The sequence below is a fragment of the Notamacropus eugenii genome, chromosome 2 (genome assembly GCF_028372415.1).
Source record: "Notamacropus eugenii isolate mMacEug1 chromosome 2, mMacEug1.pri_v2, whole genome shotgun sequence".
NCBI lineage: Eukaryota > Metazoa > Chordata > Mammalia > Diprotodontia > Macropodidae > Notamacropus > Notamacropus eugenii.
Window position 1 is genome coordinate 478,503,039 of NC_092873.1, and position 21,632 is coordinate 478,524,670.

General features: G+C 35.1%; 1 protein-coding gene across 10 annotated transcripts in view; it reads right to left on the reverse strand.

The window, feature by feature from the left end:
- Nucleotides 1-21,632, reverse strand: part of DCAF6 (DDB1 and CUL4 associated factor 6) — a 160,891-nt gene that overhangs the window by 75,176 nt on the left and 64,083 nt on the right. For all 10 annotated transcript variants that reach the window (XM_072648734.1, XM_072648733.1, XM_072648732.1 and 7 more), the window contains 6 exons: nucleotides 20,602-20,715; nucleotides 12,871-13,006; nucleotides 9,972-10,186; nucleotides 8,145-8,238; nucleotides 4,893-5,012; nucleotides 3,007-3,267 (listed from right to left, as the gene is read on the reverse strand). In XM_072648734.1, the coding sequence (XP_072504835.1) occupies nucleotides 3,007-3,267; nucleotides 4,893-5,012; nucleotides 8,145-8,238; nucleotides 9,972-10,186; nucleotides 12,871-13,006; nucleotides 20,602-20,715 (940 nt within the window). The remainder of the gene's footprint in view (nucleotides 1-3,006; nucleotides 3,268-4,892; nucleotides 5,013-8,144; nucleotides 8,239-9,971; nucleotides 10,187-12,870; nucleotides 13,007-20,601; nucleotides 20,716-21,632) is intronic.

The following is a 21,632-nucleotide window of genomic DNA, read 5'->3' on the forward strand; positions in this document are numbered from 1 at the left end:
TCCTTCTGCTGACGTTATTCACTGTCTTCAAGATGCTGTGGACGCTCCCTCCTTCACAAGCTTCCCCTGATTCCACCATCTCCAAGCAATGTCCACTTCTTGGATCTCTCAGCTTGCATCTCATTCAAATATAGATGACAGTTATCTATGTACATGTTTATACTCTTTGATGTAAGCACTTGATGGCAGGAAAGATCTTTTTTTCTAATTCCTTATCTCTAAGGCCATACATATAACAAGCATTTAATAAATGTTTGACTAATCTGATAACTCTGAAAGACAAAGTTCCTACTTAGTTGGAGGAGTTTATTTTATTGAAGTGTTACTGGTTCTGAAGGCCCCAAGTGACTCTCTGAACCTAAGACAAGAATGCCTATAAATAGGCGAGTTGCGATGTATTGTTATTAAGAAATATCTACAGCTATAATTTCATGAATATTAGGTAGGTTAAATGATCAGATTTTGAGTGGTTCATATAATACATGATATATAATTATTAAATGTTTTATGAATATTTAAATGTTATTTATAAAGTTAAAATATGGCCAATCAATCCATATTTTCTGTACAGCCCTTTCTAATTACAGAAAATTATAAAGACTAAAGGAAGAGTTTCTCTAGACTAGAGATGAAAATAAGACAAATAAACTATAATACAATAACCTGACTCATCTAAATACTGTGGACTACAGGGAAAACAACTACATTCACTTTTCTTTCTGTTTCATTTTCATTATTTCTCTCTTTTCAACAAAAGAAACTTTCTAACACAGAAAAAACTGCGCGAATCATTTCTTGCATTATTTTGAGAGGTGACTATTAGTCTAAATTTCTTGTCATTAAATTCTATTCTGCATACTGATGGGAAAAGAAGTTAATGGTATAGTCACATAATTGGTTTTGAATAAAACATACTATAATGTATTTATGTTGCTTTGGTCCAGAACTATGATTTCATGAGTTTGTGGAACTTTTGGTACGGAGATTCTTTCCACTGATTCAGGTCAGCAATTTGCCAGTAGCATAATTTTATGGAGTTGCCTATCAGGTTAAACAACAGCTATCCATGGTCACAAACCAAGCACTTAAGGCAGTATTTGAAGTCAGGTCTTCCTGACTTCAACTCTGGCCCTCTGACCATTACACCAAATAAGCCTCTCTAATGAATTTTAATATGTCATAAACACTGTTTGAGTTATAGCAGCTTCCACATCAGATTATGTGTCTTGTCATCTGAGAGCCCGCCTAGCTAAATTCAGCAAGTCTAATCATCTGATCAACAGGCAATGAATGGGAGGGAAGAATGGGGAAGAGGGAACAGTGTAGCACAGCAATTAGTGAAGATCATCCCCTAAACAATAAAGAGAATTGCAGTCTGTGTTGGTGGAAGGATTGCCTGAAGCAACAAAATCATGAATCCTTGAATAATTAAATTAAATAATTAAGTTGGGGCACTATTCAGTAAACATCTAAATCCTTAGACTGTATAATCTCCTTGATAGATTACCCTGAAAATGGATTGCTGAGCATAAGCTATTTAATACTGCTTCAGAAGGTCACTTACTTAAAATGACATTTGCTTCATTTTAAAATGTTTTGTGTAATTGCCAAGTTTTTAACAAGTATGAAAATCTGCTCTGAAAAATAAACTTTATAGATTATTTTTCTTCTTAGAATACTTTTTATGCCTGTAAGTTAAAAATGTAAATAGAGTATACTCTGCTGAACATCTGATTTTAGAGAATGTCTTTGTGGTCTACAACCAGATAAAACCTACAAGAAACCTAACATTTTCTACAAATGGTTCTGGCTTTTATTTTCATGGAAACTGACATTAAATCACCATAAAGGGGATACTGATAAATTAGAGCTTATTTAATTTTTTGTGATCTGGAGTCAGTTTCTATGGAAGCAAGAATAAAAGTGGCATCATATAGCTGAGCTGTTAAGAATTTTATAAGTTTTAACTTGTGCCTGAAATTGTAAATAAACATTTCATTTGCTTTTAAAATGAATAGTTTAAAACAAATAAATGGGGCATAACTGTACTAAATATACAGAAATGTTCTCAGAAAATGCTTTCACACATACTTATCTATTTGATGGTTTGTTTTTGGTTTTTTGGTGGTGATATTGGGTAGGAGTAAGGTTAAAAAAAAAGCTGTGATGCTGAAGATGGCCATGAAAAACTATGGTATAAAGGAAATAATTTGGTATCTCTTAATAGGGTCTGGTAGTACACTTGTTTTCTGATATCTGGTACTAATAAAACAAGCATTTATTCCAACATAGTTAAAGTGAAGAAGGGGTAAAATATTCTTTAAGTAGATTGTATAAATTATTTTCAAGAGAAAATATTATAATATACTGGTAAGGAAGTATAAAACAATACCATAAAACATCATTCTTTCAAGGACAATAGTTAGGATTCTAAAAATACACCAACCAAGAAGATAAAACCAAGGAAGACCCATGAGATTATGTTTGAATTTACAGTAACCTTTGAATAAAACACTTCTAAAATTATAGTAGCATTCTCACTACCTCATGACATCTGGTGTATCTGGGAGCATTACCTTCATAAAAATGGAAAGTTTCTGTCTTTTCTTATAGATAATGGAAATTAGGTGCACTGTGCTATGATAGCCTTCCGTCAGACCTCCTTCACTCAATTAAGAGAGAAAAGCAGTAGTGGTAGTCTGACTTTTCAAATGGGGAGATCAGTTTTTTGTAACTAAATTTATTTTAGAATTTTCCTATTAAAAGTATCTTCTTTCTAGAGATTAAAAATATTAAAGAAACAGATGCATGTACACACATTTAACTTAAAGACTCACAATTTCTGTGAAGTAATATGTATACATACAGATATGTCATTCTGGTCAATTATTTTAGTAAGTATTGATAAAAATTTTTAGTATCTTCTAAACATATCCTAAAATGGAGAAATTCTCATTATTAGAAAACATGATAAATCACTGCCTACTTAGAGTATATCGTTCTCACCAGACTGATGATGTGTATGGTGCCCAGAAGCTTCTAAGGATAGTCTCTGTTCAGTATCTGGAGAGGAAAGCAAAGATGTCGAGCGAGGGCTTTCTGTGGAAGATGATGTTGAAGGCGCCTGAGCTGAGACAGTGGAAGATGAAGATGACTGAAGAAACTGTTCTGCAGGAGTGTCCACTTCCATTGCAGTCTCACCCACTTCTAATTCAGCACTTGAAGGGCCAGTAGGAACAGCAGGAACATCTGACTGATTTATTCCTCCTTCAATAAATACATATTCAATGCAGAATTAAATTTAAAAATTATCTTTCTGAAGCCAGAAACTGTACCATGACATCAGGAAACAGAAGATGGAGGGAAAAAGGAGTACTATGGTTTCAAAGATGACAAAACCTTCAATTGATTGGGTCAGTTTACTAAAATCGACCAATTTAGTGGAAACAAAAATCAGTTTAATTGACCCTACACAGTCCAAAATGACTGCCTCCCATTAATGGGAGAGCTAATATGTAATATGCTGGCCCAACTCTATGAACATAAATTTTAACAGTTTTAATAGTGGGGAGATAGATTTACAGAGACATAGCCCTATATTATTGTCCAATGCCCCCTAATGAGTAATGCATCTAAATGTTAATCATCAAACTGTGCTTAGAAGTATCTGTGGGTACCTGACTTGAGGTCACAAGGGCTGATTCTGCTCTGCTCCCAGTTAGCTACGCGAGCTTGGGCAACTCAGCTGACTTCAATGAGCATCAGGCTCCTCATCTGTATAATGAGGGTGTTGGATCAAATAAACTTCAAGGTCTCTTACAGTTCTATACATATGATCCCACGGCTAAATGATGTCCATACTCCCTATCAAGTCTGATATAATTAGTTAACATTTTGTAACCAAAAAGTCCCAAATAGCATCAAACATATGGTCCCAAATTTTCTAGAACTGAATAATTAAGTAATGTGGTTATTAACAACTCAATAAACATTAACAGGTTAAGAAAATGTATAGTCATATGAACAACACAAATCTGAAAAGGATGCTGTCTCATTTGTTTCTTAAATCTCAATTTGGTGGGAAAAATCTAGAAGGAAGGTTGGTTCACAGACTATATAGAATCACAGAATCTAGAGTTGGAAAATTATCTACTCCAAGTCTCTAATTTTACAGATGAAGAAAGTGAATCTCATAGAGGTGAAGTGACTTATCCAGGCACACAGGTACTAAGTGGTAGAACCAGGCTCTTCTAAGTCCCATCCAGTGCTTTTTTCAACTTTCTCCATAACAAAAATGCACATGAGTACCAGTAACATTTCCACAATTAATTTTACATTAATACTCATTCTGAATACTGTGTCTCAATGACTGTGACATAAATATTCCCCTGTTTAAGATTAAGCACAGGTACACACATCTTCTAAACTAATTTATCACAAAGAATGAAAAAAATAGTCACCAAAAAATTAAATGATCAGTTTATTTAAAAGACAAACAGTATAAAATTAAGCTAGATTTTTTGTTTGTTTGAGGATTTGAACAATTTGAAATTTTATTTGATAACTAAAGAAGAAAAATTATTAAATCATGGAAGATACAACTATGAGAAAAGGCCTGTTTTCAGTTTTGTGTTTTTTACAAAAGGGTTTAAACTGGGTGATCTCAAATTTTTTTGCTGCACTTTGAAGACAGGAAAAGGATTAGAGAAATCAGTAAGCAAAAGGTGGCATCCCATTTCCTCCTCAATTAGAATATTGGCTCTGCAATACGATCCCAATAAAAATATGTTATTGTAAATCTATCTCTCTACTTATAAAAAAGTTTTATTGTTTTTCACTTTGATAGTTTCTTAGGTAATTTTCTGAAATATGTAATAAATAAAAAAATTTACCTCTAGAACGAGATCGTCCTCGTCCTCTGTTGCTTTGAGCAACTTCGCTAGCTTCTTCAAACCATCTTGATAACATATCAGACATCCTCTGCATCAAGGACACATTAGGACTTTGCTCTCCTATAATAATAAAGTATTTCTAAATCATTCAAGATCTATTCTTTCAACACAATTACCACTGGAAATTCCTAGAGGAACTTTAAAATAAAGAAAGAACCATGACTTAGAGAACCTGTGAAACAATAAGATATATTTTTATTATAGTTTTACCATAACAATAATAACTAATAAAAAACAAGTATTTAGTAATAGGTAACCAAACCTTACTTGTATATGTTATATAAATTCCACAGAGTTATCAACTAATACTTAAAGAACTGGTTCTACTATTTCCTTTTCTTTACAACTGAATTTGGGGGCTTAGAAACAAGATGTCCAATGTCCTAACACAGTGGCAGAAATGATTTTCTTTTTAGTCTTAATTAATCTCTATCACTTGAAAAAAGACTAAAATATAAAGTTCTAGGAGATAACATATTACCTATGTTTATCATAGTTCAAATTTGTATACCATTTATTGTTTAAAAAGCAAGTAACTCACTGCAAATCTATGAGGCACATAGTATCTCATATTACCACCATGTTACAGATGCAGAAACTTTCAGAGATATTAAAGTCACTTGCCCAAATCACATGGCAAATAATGGCACAATGAAGGCTTGAATCCAGATCCTCTAATTCCAAATCCATCTTATATACATACACACACATATGTAAATCTTACATACAATGCTGTCACTCAAGTTCATAAGTATTATAAAAATGGTGCAGTGATTTTAAATATGAACACATGTAGTGTAACACACTCTGGCACTTTAAAGTCTATCACTAAACAGCATCCCACTGTCATTATTCTAGCTTTGTAGGTTTGCTACATGACAGATGAAAAAATGTTTTAGTTAAAAAAGAAAAGGAAAAAACAGCTTGTATTTCTTATTAGTATATATTCAGTGTTCTGCTATGCTTTTTTGCTTCTTCTCCATAAGAATCCATACTATCAATATGACAGAACACCAAAGTTCTCTTCATGCTTTCAAAGGTAGAAGAAATTACAAGAGAAACTACTATTCTAGAAACGGTTCTTACCAACAGAAAGGAAGAGGCTACTGATGTAGAAACAAGAGAAATACTTGGGGCAAGGAATGTCATGCAATTTTGGAAACTATGAGAGAAAAGCAGAAGAAAACTTGTCTTGGGCTAACATGAACCCTCAGTTTTATGAGAACTGATTTCAAAGGCTTCAGAGTAAGGAAGAGTAAGATCTAATGATCCAATTTTTTTTTTCAGGGAAGTAAGCTCAAGTTTGATGGAAAGCTATTACTGAAATTCTGAAGACTGAAGCCAAAACAACTCTGAGTAAGAAAAAAGGGAGCTGCCTAAAGAGACTAAAATGGAGGCACAGGGAGCTCAGGGACAAATTCAAACTAGAAGACATTTATAGAAGAGAGAAAAAACAAGATCAAATGACTAGGGATGAATGCAATAAAGGAATGCAACAGAGCAGTATTAAAACTGCTGAAGTACAGAATAAGCAGGAGCTGACAAAAAATGCTAAAATCAACTTAAGGTTATTTTTATTTTTTCAGCTATTTGAGAAGCAAAGGACAAGACCACTGCTCAGGGTCAACAGTTAATCAACTCTTCTTTTGTTTCTGTTTTCTCTTCCAAGGAGAATGGGTTTTGGACTAGGAAGGGAATAATATAAACCATAGGAAGTAGAAAAGCAAGATACATGAAGATTAGGTTAAGTGGTATCTGGCAGCTTCAAATCACCAAATCTGGATGAACATCCTAGAGTAATGAAAAAATGGCAGCTACAATTGCTGATCTGCTGTTATCAATCTCTGAAAGAGCCTAAAGAGTGGGAGATAGTCTGTAGACTGGCAGAAGGGCAAAAAAATGTCTGAATCTTCAAGAAATAGAAGGTGGAATCTACTAACTACAGATGAGTAAGACTGACACTGGTAGAATTCTAGGACGCTGTATTAAGCATTCAGAAATGGAAACAGTGACTACTAGAAGCCAACATAATTTTATCAAGAACAAGTCATCTCAGATTAACTTTATTTCTTTTTTTGATAGGCTTTTGATTAGTGGACTGCTAGTGAAACAGTATGCTTATATTAGAGCAAAGTATTTAACATTCTCTCATACTAGGCTTGTGGGCAAAATGGAAAAATAAGAGCTAGATGGTGATGCAGTTAGGGAGATTCAGAACTGGTTGAATAACAGAACACAAAGCACAGTAATCAACAGCTTTTTGTCCACTTGCAAGGAGGTTCCTAGGAGTGTCCTAATGCTCAGTCCTTGGCTCTGTGATGTTTAATATCAATGACTTGGTAAAAGGCATGGAAAATCTATCCTTATTAAATGTACTTCTGACAAAATGCTTGAAGGGCCACCTAACATAACACATGAGAGATCTCTAGAGGTTAAACTGATGAGTCAAATCAAGCAAGGTGAAATTTAACAGAGATAAATGTTAAATTCTACACACAGATTCCCCAAAAAACCACCTTCAGAAATACAAGATGGAGTACGTATGACTAGATAACAGTTTTTGTGAAAAAGATCCAGGTACTTCAGTAAACAAAAAGTGCAACTAGTCAACAATGTTATGTGGTAGTGAAAAGTTAATGTTACCACCTCAGCGACTTAAAAGAAACACTGTGTCTAGAACAAAGGAGCTAATGGTTCTATACTCTGCCTTGAATTTGGTCATACTTGGAAGGTAGGTGAGGATGGAAAGTATGCTGGGGAAGACTGGTTCAAAGGACTGGGTCTAAAAATCTGCAATTCTTGGATATTGTTGCTTAACACTCAAACGAGATAAATATATTTACAAAAATCACATTTGGAACAAAAAAAAAATTACAAAAGGATACATCTTGTTTTAAATCTCATTAAAACTTGAAAGGAAAATATAATGAACATATTATAATGTGACATAACAGCTGAAAAGACCAATGGCATGTAGCAATTAAACATATCTAGAGTAATTTCACTTGCTATACAATTAATAACCAAAGAACAAGCATTATCAATTGTAAAACTCTAGTGAATACAGAAACCAATTTGATCTGCAAAGGCAATTACCTTAAACTGGATATTATTTTTTCAATATGGACAAATTCTCATTTATTCTTTGTAATGCAAAAAATACTGGATACTGAAAACTCAAAGCATAATTACCATCTCGTTCTCGTTCACTCTCAGGCCGAGCTCTTGGTCCAGTATCTGACCAGTCACCACGAAGTCTCAAACGTTTAACTGGAGGCTGTCGTAACTAGGAAGGTAAGGAGAAGGTCACTGAACAAACCTCAAATCCTTATAAAAGGAAAATTACTAATTTCATCCCAAACTACCTGTTAACTGTAAGAAATCATTATCTAGTTTGCTCCCTTATTAAATGTCAACATTATAAAATGGTTCATGGACAAATAAGTATCTGATAACCTCACATGTTAGAAGATGTTGATCAAGTGTCATAAAGGATATTGAAGAAACACAAAGTTGAAAAGCCCAAACCAGCACACACAACTCTGGTGATAATAAATACATACTGAGACGCTTCAACCAAAATCTTCAACCAGCTAACTTAGCATCTTGTTCATCATACACATGGATTGGGGCAAAACATGACCAATGGGCTAGGCAAGAATTTAAAATCTCTAGACCTTGCCCTAATTACATTCAGAGCACTAGTTTTTTTCTGAGTTAACCCACCTGAATTACAGAATTTGTGAGTTCAACTTTAAGGCTTCATTAACTTTCATTGTACCTATTTCTAACATATGTCATCTAGGAAGATTCTCCTGACAAATGGACAACTTTTTTGTATTTGTCCATTTTATTCACTAAATAGTCAAAAGCACTTGTTTCTTGGAAAATTTCCCATTTAGCTTTCTCCTTGAAATGTCTTTTTTTTTAAACTGCTCCCAGCTGTAATCATAAAGGATGTGAAGCAGGTCTTATAAAGTGGTCATTGAACATGGCTCTCTGCCATTTGGCTGCTTTGCTGGTTTGCCTGCTTAGTGCCTGATGCTTTCTGCACCCCCTCGGTAGTCTGACTGGCCATCAACTATGCCATTTCTTCTACAACTGCTATGGCATTCTGAGGTAGCCCTTATCTCTTTCTGTTGCCCACCCCTTCTCCCAAACTTCTGCAAACACCAATGATACCCAGGTTCTTCTGCTCTCTACTTCAGATAACACAACACATTTATTGCAAACCTATTTCGTCCTCATCATTCTTAAAACTGAAAGTAGTTTAGTAGTTCATCAGACACATATGTAATACTGTTTCCTAGTTTTAAGGGAAAAGAGACTCAAAGCTCAAAGAAGAGAAGGACTAATTAATTAGGGCCCTCAAATTAATTAATTAGGGCTATAATGTTACTTCTTTGAAATGTGTCTGCAAGAGGAATGGGTTGTCTCTGAAAAGCAGTGGATTTTCCATTCTTATAGGTCTTCTAGATAACCATCTGTCAGGTACATTATGAGTGGGAATTCTTTTTGTATATAAGCTGGACAAGATGATTGCCAAAGTCCCTTCCAACTCTCAAATTCTGTGATTCTGTACTTTGGAATGAAGGAAGAAAAGGAATTCATTTGGTTATGGCTTCATAACTGCTGAAAAGAAGTAAGACTAGACCAGAAGGAAAAACTGTGATGGGATACATGGGAACAGAAGAACTGATTCTACTGGTAGATAGGCATAAACAAGTCCCTTTGCAAATTATGTATATGTATCAAGGTGTGCAATTTCATTATTTTAAAATCAACTTTAACACTAACAATCTTTATTTCTACCCATTTTTATTTACAAAAACATTTTGCTATCGAATACACTGGCTATCCCCATGCCTGGAATATACTCCTTCTTCTTTTCAGAATTCCCTGTTTCCTTCAGAACTCAATTCATCTGAAGCCTTGTACACGAAGTCTTTGCTGATCCCCTACTTACTAGTCCTTTTCTCCCCACCACCCCTGGCACATAAGCAGAATTGTAGTTCTTACCTCTTCCCTCCTCTCCTCAGAAGAAGGGGTTTTAAGTTCTCGTGCTGTGTCATCTTTAGGGTCAAACAGATAGATGTAATCTGATGAATAACTCACAAGGATTTCCTGACCATCTTCACTATAACACAAAGATGTAACTCGACAAGATTTGTTATTAAGATGTGGAGGAACAAAACGAGCCACCATTCCTGTAGTCCCACGACCAGCATAATTCCCTAAATTAAAAAAAAAAGTCTTAAAATTCATGTTTTCATAAATTAATAGCTACAAAAAAGACAAACATCTGAATTACATCCTTGATCAACATTTAAATAATTTCTACCCAATGCCATATAAAAATTAATAGTGACAAATTTAAAACATAACATTCTATTTACACAATAAGTTTTTATTCAATAGGCAAATTAAGTTAAATATTCTCACATCATCTTTGGAACCAGGAGAATATATTGCAGAGAATTAAAACATCTCTAACAAAATATTAATACCACTGGGGAAAAGGTTTAAACTGAAAAAAAATTGTTTTATTAGAACTATTTTTTCAATTAAGGTCTTTTACATTAAATAAGAGATACAAATATATTCTTCAATCATATTGGTGTCACCATCTAAACACTGACAAAATTTTAAACATTTTACCTTTAATAAATAAGGCAAAGCTGGTTTTCACTAGAATAACATAAAATATGATACCCATGCAAAAGCAAAGTAATTTTTTGAAAAAATCTCTGAATGAGATTTATGTCTGAAGGAAACTATCATGTACTAGAGTGTGGATGCTATTTAAATTTTTTTTAAAAAATGAGAGCTGGGTATCATTTTGACAAACTGAAGCACTGAAAGTAGTTATCTGTTACATATGACACCGCTGACCACTCTTTGCTCCTAGAGACTTTCTCTGTGGTCTTTCCTGATATGACTGTCCCCTGGTACTACTATATATCTAACCTCTCTTCAGTCTCTTTCACTGATTTATCATTCATACACGTATGTTTTCCAAGGCTCTACACTAGGTCCCCTACATTTCTCTATACATAATCGCTCATTTCATTTGATCCTCACAACAACCCTGGGAGGGAGTGTTATTATGATCTCCATTTTACATTTGAGGAAATTGAGGCAGAGGTTATGTGACTTTCCCAGGATCACATAGCTATTAAGTATCTGAGATCAGAATTTAATTCAGATCTTCCAGACTTTAGGCTCAGCACTCTCACTGCTGTGCCACCTAACTGGCTTTTTCATCAAATCAGATCAAATGATATCTGTAAGCACTTAGCACAGTGCCTGACACACCTCTCCCTCAGTGACCTCATAAGCTCCCAGGAATCTCATGTTGGTGACTCACAGGTGTATACCTCTCATCTCAGTCTGTCTCTTCAGCTTCTATCTGGCATCCCAAGGCCCCGTGGACATTTCAAACTACATATCCAAGAGACATCTCAAACTCAAAACATCAAAGTAGAATCCACTGCCTTTCTCCCACAAACCCAATTCTCTTCTAAACTTCTGCACTTGTGTTGAAGGCTTTCTTCCAACTCTCAGGTTTGTAACTTCAATGTTATCCATAACTCTTCACTCTCTCTCAATCCACTGATGTGACAAGTTTGTGAATCTTGCCATTTCTACCCCTACAACACCCCTAACTTTTGACCCTTTCAATATACTCACTTTCAACCACCTTAGTTTGAGCCCTCAGTGCCTTGTGCTTAAACTATTATACTGGCCTCCTAACTGGTTTCCCCATTTCAATTCTTGTCCCACTCTAGTTCATTCTACATGCTCCCACATCGGGTGAGCACCGGTAAAGAGACCTTAAGTAGATACCTGGCTATGTCACTCTAATACTGCCTTTAGGATCAAATGTAAACTCTTCTGTTTAGTTTTTAGTTTTTAAAGCCCTTCACAACTTCACCTGAATCTATCTTTCCAGCTTCTTTGGACATTACTCTCCCCTACTCCCCACCCCCTCACTCTGAAACCCAGCCAAACCAATCTTATCTCTGTTCCTCTAAGGTAGCATATCTTCTGTCTCTAAGTCACTGTAAGGGCAGCTCTCTCCTATGCCTAGAATGTATTCCATCCTTATTTCTGCTTCATATTATCTATCTAGTACTTAGAATATCCCTTGTTAGAATATAAACTCTTTGAGAGCAGAGACTTATTTTCTCCAATCCCTAGAATTGTGTCTTTAACACAGGGGGCATTTAATAAATACTTGTTGGTTTATTAATTCACTATGGATACTACCATTATACACTTGCCTGGTCAAAAAATGGCAAAGAGATATGGGTATGAGTAAACTCAGGTATCATAAACATTCATGAAGCACCAAAGTTTCATGACATTTTTGGGTTAAGAAACAGAAACTTTTAGCATATTCTAATGCCTTAACTGGAAAATAGGGACTTAGTAGTTTCTCAAAGAAAGAAACTTTCCTTCGCTGAATATGTGGAACAAGTCACTACTTTAAAGTAAATCCAATTTATTTATTTTAACTTTCATTGCCAGCATATTTAGAATATAACTTCTCTAAGGCCTAGTGGGGAGTCCCCATGAGTTGTTATAGTCTCAAACTATTCATCAAGAACCTGGTGGTGAAGAATGTGTCAAGATGCTCTTCCAAACTTAAGTAGCCTTGCTCTCAGGTCACAGAACCACAGAAATGGGCTGCCAAAGACCAGAGTTGAATCTTTAAAAAAAATGTTGGGACTTACAAGAACTGGCTCTCCATTGGGTCACCTCCATGCCACAGTGTGGCATTAAAGGAAGCCTTCAGTGGAGAAAGTCCAACTATATTGAATTTTGTTACCAACCAAAGCAACCATGAACTTTTCAAATATACCACAAACAGGAGAGTTGCAAAACTACTGTTCTGTATCTAATTTACATCTCTTACCTGTGGCTCTTGTGCCAAGCATTCGCCGATCATATATTCGTACAGAGCTATCAGAACAGCCAACAGCAAGATAATATGGTATTGGGGGACAAATAGCTACAGAAGTAGCAGCACGTCGGCAGTTAATTAAAATATCCTTTTAAAAAAAGGCAAAATAACAGTACTTTTAAAATGTTTGTCAGCAGAAACAAAATTATATTAAAAAAAATTCCCTCTTCCTAAAACAAAATTTGCTTTCTCACAGATAGTTTAATTCAACATTACAGGAAAAAAGGACAATTCAGATACTTTAAAACTGAACTAAACTGATACTGTCACAAAGTGCTTCTTACTCCTTCATAACCAGCAGTGGAATATACATTTGCTTAGCTTATTTCCTGTGCTGTCATATTTTATTTTTCCAAAGAATATTTTATTTAAAATTTTTTTGACATTCATACTAAAACTAATTTCAAACTAAAACTAACATGATGTATATAATTTCCAATACAGTAAATTTAAGTGAAAAAAGTAAATGTGCGCTGAGAAACTATCAATGGCTGCTTACATTTATGTGACAGTTTATGGTTATAAAGTATTTTATGTGCACTATGTAACTGACCTAAGGTAGACACTATCATGTCTCTACACCATTGAGAAAACTAAGCCTCAGAGAAATTAAGTGACTTGGCCTAAAGTCACATTGTTGGTAAATGGAATTCAGGACACAACTTAGCTCTTCTAGCTCTTCATTGCATCTTGCTGTTTGCTCCCTAGAACAATGAGATCAAAATGTAGAAAAACAAAACCCTAAACATTTGGCTTTGATGTAGGAACAGAATTCTGCAGACAAAGGAAGAAAAAAAGTTACTCAAATTTAAGCTGATTGTGTTGAATCAGAAAGAGTTAAGAAAAAATTAGTTATTACAATTGATTGAAATCCTAAAGCCTCCTCATAGTAACTGCTCACGAGAAAGTTATTGCTACCAACAAGCACTTGTTGCATTCTTTAGCCATACGTGTAGTTCTCCTACAATCACTTAACGGACAGTGGTCTTGAATTATCTTGTCAATAACGCAAAAAACTGTAAGAAAAACATATGGTCTAAACACCAAACTAACAATGAGGGTAGATGTAAAACAATCTGCCCTAAAAGATATTCTTGGTTGCCTCAAATGAAGCATACTGATCATTTTAAATAATGCTTATAATATTTTAACTATTCATATATTAAAAATAAGATACTGTATTAACTTAGCCTTTTTTCCTATTATTTTCTCTCCATATGAAAAAATTCTTCCTAGTTCAACGAAAGTATGCCTTTAGAACAGTACCATTACTCATTATTATTCAAATACAACAAATATTAATGTTATACTAAACTTTAATATTAGTTCCTCAAGAGGATGGCTCTAAAGCATATTTATCTAATTACTGCCCATGTTTCACGATGACTTCTTTGGTCTTTTACTAACCTGGTGTTTTCATTTTTCTTGGAAAAATTAATTTCCCAAGTTATTCTGAATACCTGGCCTCATGATATTTCTCACTAAAATCATTAGCCAATAATTTTTCATGATTCTTAACTCCCAATAACTGCTATTTCCACAGTTTTTGCTTTATTTTTCCTCTCACTGTGCAACTAACTTCACTTTTGTGTGTAAAATAATCAAAAAGTGACCAACAGATTACTGGGGCATACTGATCTATTTACCTTATGCTTTCTCAGTTTCTACTGGCCCTATATTTATTCAAATATAATCAGAATTTATCATAAGTTATGTAGCTACTTAAGTCTTTACAGTATATTGTGTGCCCCAATCATTCTCATAGACTTCTTCAAAAAGAAATTGGATAATTGAGTACTCCTTCCATGAGATTCTGCTTTGTAAAATGATTCACTGTAGGTTATTTTTTGAAAGCTAGTACCTATGTTGCATTTGAAATATGATCCAATTTACAAAATTTGATTTACATATAACTTTTCTAGCCTCATCTTTTAATTGGAGTACAACCCTTAATTGCAGTAACAATATGGAAAGTTATCCCAGTAGTGCAGAGGGGACAATACTCTAGGAGATGCTAGGGGAGATAGCACTGGAGTCAAACCAGGTAGGCAGGATAAAGGGGATTTTTAAAAAATTTTATTGTATTCTGAACTTAAGAAATAACAAAGCGGGATAGAAAAACAGAGGATTACACCTGAAACTGCAGATCCATTATGTACAACTTGCTATTCCTTTCAAATATTTAAAAGTTGTCATGTAATTTTCTTTTTATTTTCCCTTTCTCCCCCTCCTCCCACTTCGATGGAAGCAAATTTGTGTATACACACACACACGTCTTCTTTTTCTAGATTCAGATAGAATTCTCCTAGGATGTTTGAAGTTAATTTAGGTATTTATTATAGTCAGAATGACTTGGTTGCTCAAAGTTGTTTCTAAAACAATACTGCTATTACTGTATACAATGTTCTTTTGGCTTTGCTCATCTCACTCTACATTATTTCATGGAGGTGTCTCTCCATGCTTTTATAAAACCAAGGAGCTCATAATTTCTTATAAAAGAGCAATATTCCTTCATGAACATATACCACAATTTGATTAGCCATTCCTCAATTGATGGGCATCCCTGCAATCTCTAGTTCTTTGCCTCCACAAAGAGAGCTGCTACAAATGTTTTAGAACATGTAGGTTTTTTTCCTTTTTCCTTAATCATCTTGGTAAACATACCTAACAGTGGTATTGCTATGCCAAAAAGTACATAGGCAGTTTAAGGGCAGCCAGGTGGTGTGGTGGATAGAGCCCCAGTGCAGGAGTCAGGAGGACCTGAGTTCAAACCTCACCTCAGACACTTGACACTCACTAGCTGTGTGACCTTGGGCAAGTCACTTAACCCAACTGCCTCATCTTGGGTCATCTCCAGTCATCCTGATGAATATCTGGTTACTGGATTCAGATGGTTCTGGAGGAGAAGTGAGGCTGGTGAGCTGCACAGCCCTCCCTCACTCAAAAAAACAAAGGCAAGTGCAAGTCATGTCATTTCTCTGATGGCATGGTCTTCTTCGGCAACGAAGGACAAACACACACACACTTTTCACAGGCAGATTATTAACTCTTTGGGCATAAATCCAAATCTCTCTCCACAATGGCTGAATCAGCTCACAGATCCACCAACATGAAATAAGGTCCCAATATGTCCATAACCCTCCAACATTTGTCACTTTTCCCTGCTATCATTTCAGCCAATTCGATAGACGCAAAATGGTATTTCAAGGTGGTTTTAATTTGCTTTCTCTAATCCATGATTTAGGTCACTTTTTCCATATGACTACAAATTGTTTTGATATATTCACTGGAAAGCTACATATTTGTATCCTTTGACTATTTGTCAACTGGGGAATGACTGCATTCTTATAGATTTGACAAAGTTCTTTACGTTTTTGATATATGAGACCTTATCTGAGAAACTGTCTATAAATTCCAACCCCCGCCCCAGTTTTCTACTTTTCTTCTTACCTTGGCTCTATTTGTTTTATTTGTACAAAAACTTTTTAGTTAAATGTAATCAAAATTATTCATTTTACATCTCACAATGCTCTCCATCTCGTTTGTTCATAAATTGTTCACATTACGTCTGTTACGTAATATGTTCCATGTTCTTCAAATTTTCTTGTAATAACTCCCTTTTTATCTAGGTCACATGTTCATTATGACCTTATTATGTTTGTAAATAGTGTAAGATATTGATCTATTCCCAATTTCTGCCAGACTGCTTTCCAGGTTTCCCAATTTTTTTTTTTTACTAAGTAATGAATTCTTAGCCCCAAAACTTAAGTCTTTATACTTGTCAAACACTAGGTTACTACATTAATTCCACTGATCTACCTTTCTATTTCGTAGCCAGAACCAGAAAGTTTTGATAATTACTGCCTTATAATATGATAATTATATTATATAATATAATTATATATAATAAATATAACATAACGCAATAATTTAAGATCTGGTACAGCTGAACCTCCTTCCTTTGATATTCTTGACCTCCAAGTGTATTATCATATCATCTGCAAAAAGAGGTAATTTATCATCTCATTCCCTATTCTAGCTCCTTCCATTTCTTTTTCTTCTCTTACTGGTACTGGTAGGATTTCCAATACTGTACTGAATCATATTGATGACAGTGGGCATTCTTGTTTCTTTTTTTTTAATGTTTATCTATTTATTTTTAGTTTTCAACATTCATTTCCACAAAATTTTGAGTTCCAAATATTCTCCCCATCTCTCCCTGCCCCCTACTCCATAACACCTCGCATTCTGATTACCCCTTCCCTCAATATGCCCTCCCTTCTACCTCACCCCTCCCTTCCTTTATCCCCATCTTCTCTCTTTTCTTGTAGGGCAAGATAGATTTCTATATCCCATTACCTGTATTTCTTATTTCCCAGTTGTATGCAAAAAAATTCTCAACATTCATTCCTAAAACTTTGAGTTCCAACTTCTCTCCCTCCCTCCCAACCCATCCCCACTGAGAAGGCAAGCAATTCAGTGTAGGCTATATATGTGCAGTTTTGCAAATGACTTCCATAATAGTCATGCTGTATAAGACTAACTATATTTCCCTCCATCCTCTCCTGTCCTCCATTTATTCTATTCTCTATTTTGACTTTGCCCCTCCCCAAAAGTGTTTATTTTTAATTACTCCCTCTTCCCAAGTGCCCTCCCTTCTATCATCCCCCTCTCCCCTACTTTCCTGTAGTATAAGACAGATTTTTATACCAAATTTAGTGAGCATGTTATTCCCTCCTTAAGTCAAATGTGAAGAGTAAGCTTCACTTTTTCCCTCTCACCTCCTCCCTTTTCTCCTCCACTGAAAAAGCTTTTTCTTGCCTCTTTTATGAGAGATAATTTGCCCCATTCCATTTCTCACTTATTCCTCCCAATATATTTTTCTCTCACCCCTTAATTTTATTATATATCATCGCTTCCTTCTTATTCAACTCACTCTGTGCACTCTGTCTGTGTGTGTGTAAAGCCAAATTTTCTACTCAGTTCTGGTCTTTTTATCAAGAATGCTTGAAAGTCATCTATTTCACTTAATGACCATTTTTTTCCCCTGAAGTTTTGCTACTCAATTTTTTACTCAGTTTTGCTGGGTAGGTGGTTCTTGGTTTTCATTCTAGTTCCTTTGACTTCTGGAATATCATATTCTTATTTCACACCTAATCTCATTGGGAGGCTTCCATCTGATTCCCATTACCAATAATGCCTGATTGTTTTAGGTCAATGCTTCTTATTGACTTAAGGAAAAGTCTAGTTACACCTATACTTCTAAGTGTTTTTAATAAAAAAAAAAAAAACAAGTGTTGTACTTGATCACTTTTTTCTGAACCTACTAATATTATCATATTATTTTTGTTATTTCTATTATTGATATAATTAATAATTTTTTTCTTGTTACTTACAGTATTTTCTCCTCAACCTGTGGGTTTTGAAACTTGGTTATGATTTTTCCTATAGGTTTTCATCCTGGGATTTCTTTCAGTGGTGATTGGTGAATTTTTTCTATTGCTACTTTCCCCTCTTGTTCTAACATTTCGGGAAATTTTCTTTAATTATTTCTTATAATATTTTATCAAGTTTCTTGCTTTGGGGCAGAGCTTTCAGGTAGTCCAACGATTCTTATATTTTCTCTTCTTGATCTGTTCTCCAGATCAATTGTTTTTCTTATGAGATGTTTCACATTCATTTTTTTATTCTTTTGGGCTTTATTATTTCTTGGTATCTTATAAGATCATTCATTTCCCTTTGCCCAATTCTAGTTTTTAAGGAGTTGTTTTCTTCCTTAAAATTCTGGATCTCTTTTTCCAGTTGGCTGACTTTCTATTCATAATATTTTTTGTTTTCTTCTTCCTATTTTTATCTAATTTTTCCTCAATCTCTCATTTTATTTTTAAAGTGCTTTGCAAGTTCTTCCAAGAACTCTTTTGGGGCATGTGACCATTTGACATTGCTCTTTGGAATAGGAAAGACTTTTTTTGCTTCTGTATTCTCTTCTGAAAACGAGCCAGATCTTCTGTATCCCTGTAGTGGCTGTCTATGGCTGAATTCTCTCTCTTTTGCCTACTTATTTTTATTTTGTTTTGTTTTTTATTTTTAGCAGCTTGTTATTTCTAGTCTCAGGGGGTGTGAAGGTTACCTCTGGCCTCAGGTCCTTCTTACTGTGATTTTCTGAGATTTATCCGAGGCCCAAACTCAGCCCTCTTCTCCCCTTCTAAGCCACAGCTAAGCCCACCCAGGCACATTATGCTGGAAATGCTCTTGCTCTCTGACAATCCTCCAGTGGCTGAAACCTTCAATTTTCCCCTCTAGCCTAGAACTTGAAACCAGGAACTCAGCTCCCCTGTAAGTGCCCACAGACAACAGTGTCCCTGCTCCACTGCTTCCACACTCTCTGGATGTGTGTTAGTGCTTTCTCATTTTCAGTCACAGCCCAGGACCAGTCTTGGCAGCACAGCTGGGCCTGGCATCCTTCAGCAACAGAGGGTCCTTCAATCTTCCCCTGATCAGATGTCTGACCCCACACACAGTCTGAGGTGAGAATTCCTGTGGCTGAGCCTGGGGCTACCTCCCAACACAACTGCCCCCAGGGCTTGTTATTTTAGTAGAGGGAGATAGCCTAGAGGTGTTTGCACTTTACTCATACCCAAACCTCCATTTTTTTGGAGTCTTTCCTTGGATCTTATCCAGTTGTCCCAGGAAGACACTGGTTCCACTGCTCTGCCCCAACTCTTGTTTGTTTTTGCTGCTCTACCTTCACCCTGAAGAGCTATTTTATCTTGTTTGTGGAGAAAATTTGAAGAACTTGGAATTTTCTGAACTCTTCTGCCATCTCCCCCAGGACAGAGGAGATTTTGCTTCAAACGAGGAGGTGGTGGTTGAGGGAACCTTCCCCCATATAATCCACAAAGCAGATAATTGAAGATTGACTACAAATAAGTTCTATGATATAAATGATCAATTCTATTGAACCATAAAACATCTTTAAAAAGTGTTAAATAAAGTCCCCAAAATAAGATTCCCTTTGTTATTCTGTCACATTTGCCACAGGAAAGTTAATTAAAAATGGCAGGCACTAACCGTCCCCTCCCAATGAATCTATTGTACCAACTGAGATAACCACAGTTTTAAAATGTGCTCCCCAAATCGATAGATTTTAGTTACTCTTATGTCATAGTCAAGCTTTAGGTATAGGCTTCCTAATATATGCAGGAAAAGTAAGATAATGCTGTTTTATGCCCTGCTATTAAGAAATTTATGTATGGCGCAACAGAGATAAGAGAACTAAAAGTACTGTTCTGAGCTGCCACTAATTATTTAGGTGATCTTGGTCTAGCCAATTAACTTCTCTGGGTCTCAATTTCCTCATCTATACAAAGTGGGAGTGCGAAGGGCAGGTCTCTAAAATTACATGTGCCTTATTATAAGGCACATATAATTTTAGAGACTTACCCTTCTGACAAGAGCAATACATTACTTGAACATCTGACTCTTCTGTGTTTAAAAATCACTGTATTATCTTGCTCTTGCTTTATCATCTCTAACTGTTGGATTTCAACAACGTCAGTGAACTGAACCAAGGAAAGAACAAGTAAAGAATGCTCATTTCCACAATTCTTTAAAACAATGTCTGTTAATTAATTTTAAAAATCTGTTATTTCCGTAATCTTTTCACTTAAATGTGATTCTTACATCTTTGCAATCTTCTTTCGTACAACTCGTCTTGATGCGAGTATCAAACCACCTAACAGTCCCATCTTCACCACAGGAAAGGAAAGTATAGGGATCATTTGGTACTGTCATAATCTGAAATTTAAAAAGAATACACACATATTTATTTATTCATAGTCACTTGTAATAGAATTTCATTACCATACCTGTAGGAGGATTTACTACTAAAATCATTCCAGATGAATCTTTATCATATTTTATATATCAAAAGAAACAGATTCTTCCCAGATTACCCCTGAATATATGGGAAGACATTTTTCCTTGTTATTTTCTTTGCTAGTATGCTTTTAATTAGATTTCCTAGCTTTATTTAAATCAATGAGTCTCCTTGTTTGGTTTGATAAAGACAACATCAAATGGGATTTTATGAGGTGTAACTTTAAAGATATGACAATTCAGGACCTTGGACTTGGGAGAACCAGTCAGAGTTCCAACTTGGGCTAGATTTAAAGGCAGTTGTCCGAGATTTCTAGTGTCCTAAGTGCCAAAAAAATGCATCATTATATGTTCAACACTAATTGAAATTTATAGAATGCTTTAAGGTATGCAAAATATTATTACTACATGATTTCATTATGACTAAGGCTGATATAAAAATTATGGATAAAAAGGTCTTTTCATCAGCTATGATGAGGAAAATTGTAGCATCAAAGAAGGACTAACAATGGAGAAAAAGGCTCAACAGTTCAACTCCTACGTTGCTTCTCTTTTCTCTGTGAGAGAAAATGACCTTTAGATTGGAAACAAAATTGGTGAGGAGGGAGGTGCTATCTCCCTATAAACAAAGATTCTAAGAGATGACAGAGAACTGAAAAAATACTGCAAGGACTTGAGAAGAGCAAATGCTGCCCCAGTTTTCATGAACAAGAAGAGAATAGCCAAGTGACCTTTATTTCAAATCCTGGCAAAATTTTAAAACATTATTATTTAAAAGATAGTTAGAGAACACTTAGAAAAGGAATCAGTGCTTACAGAGAACCAGTCCAGCTTTA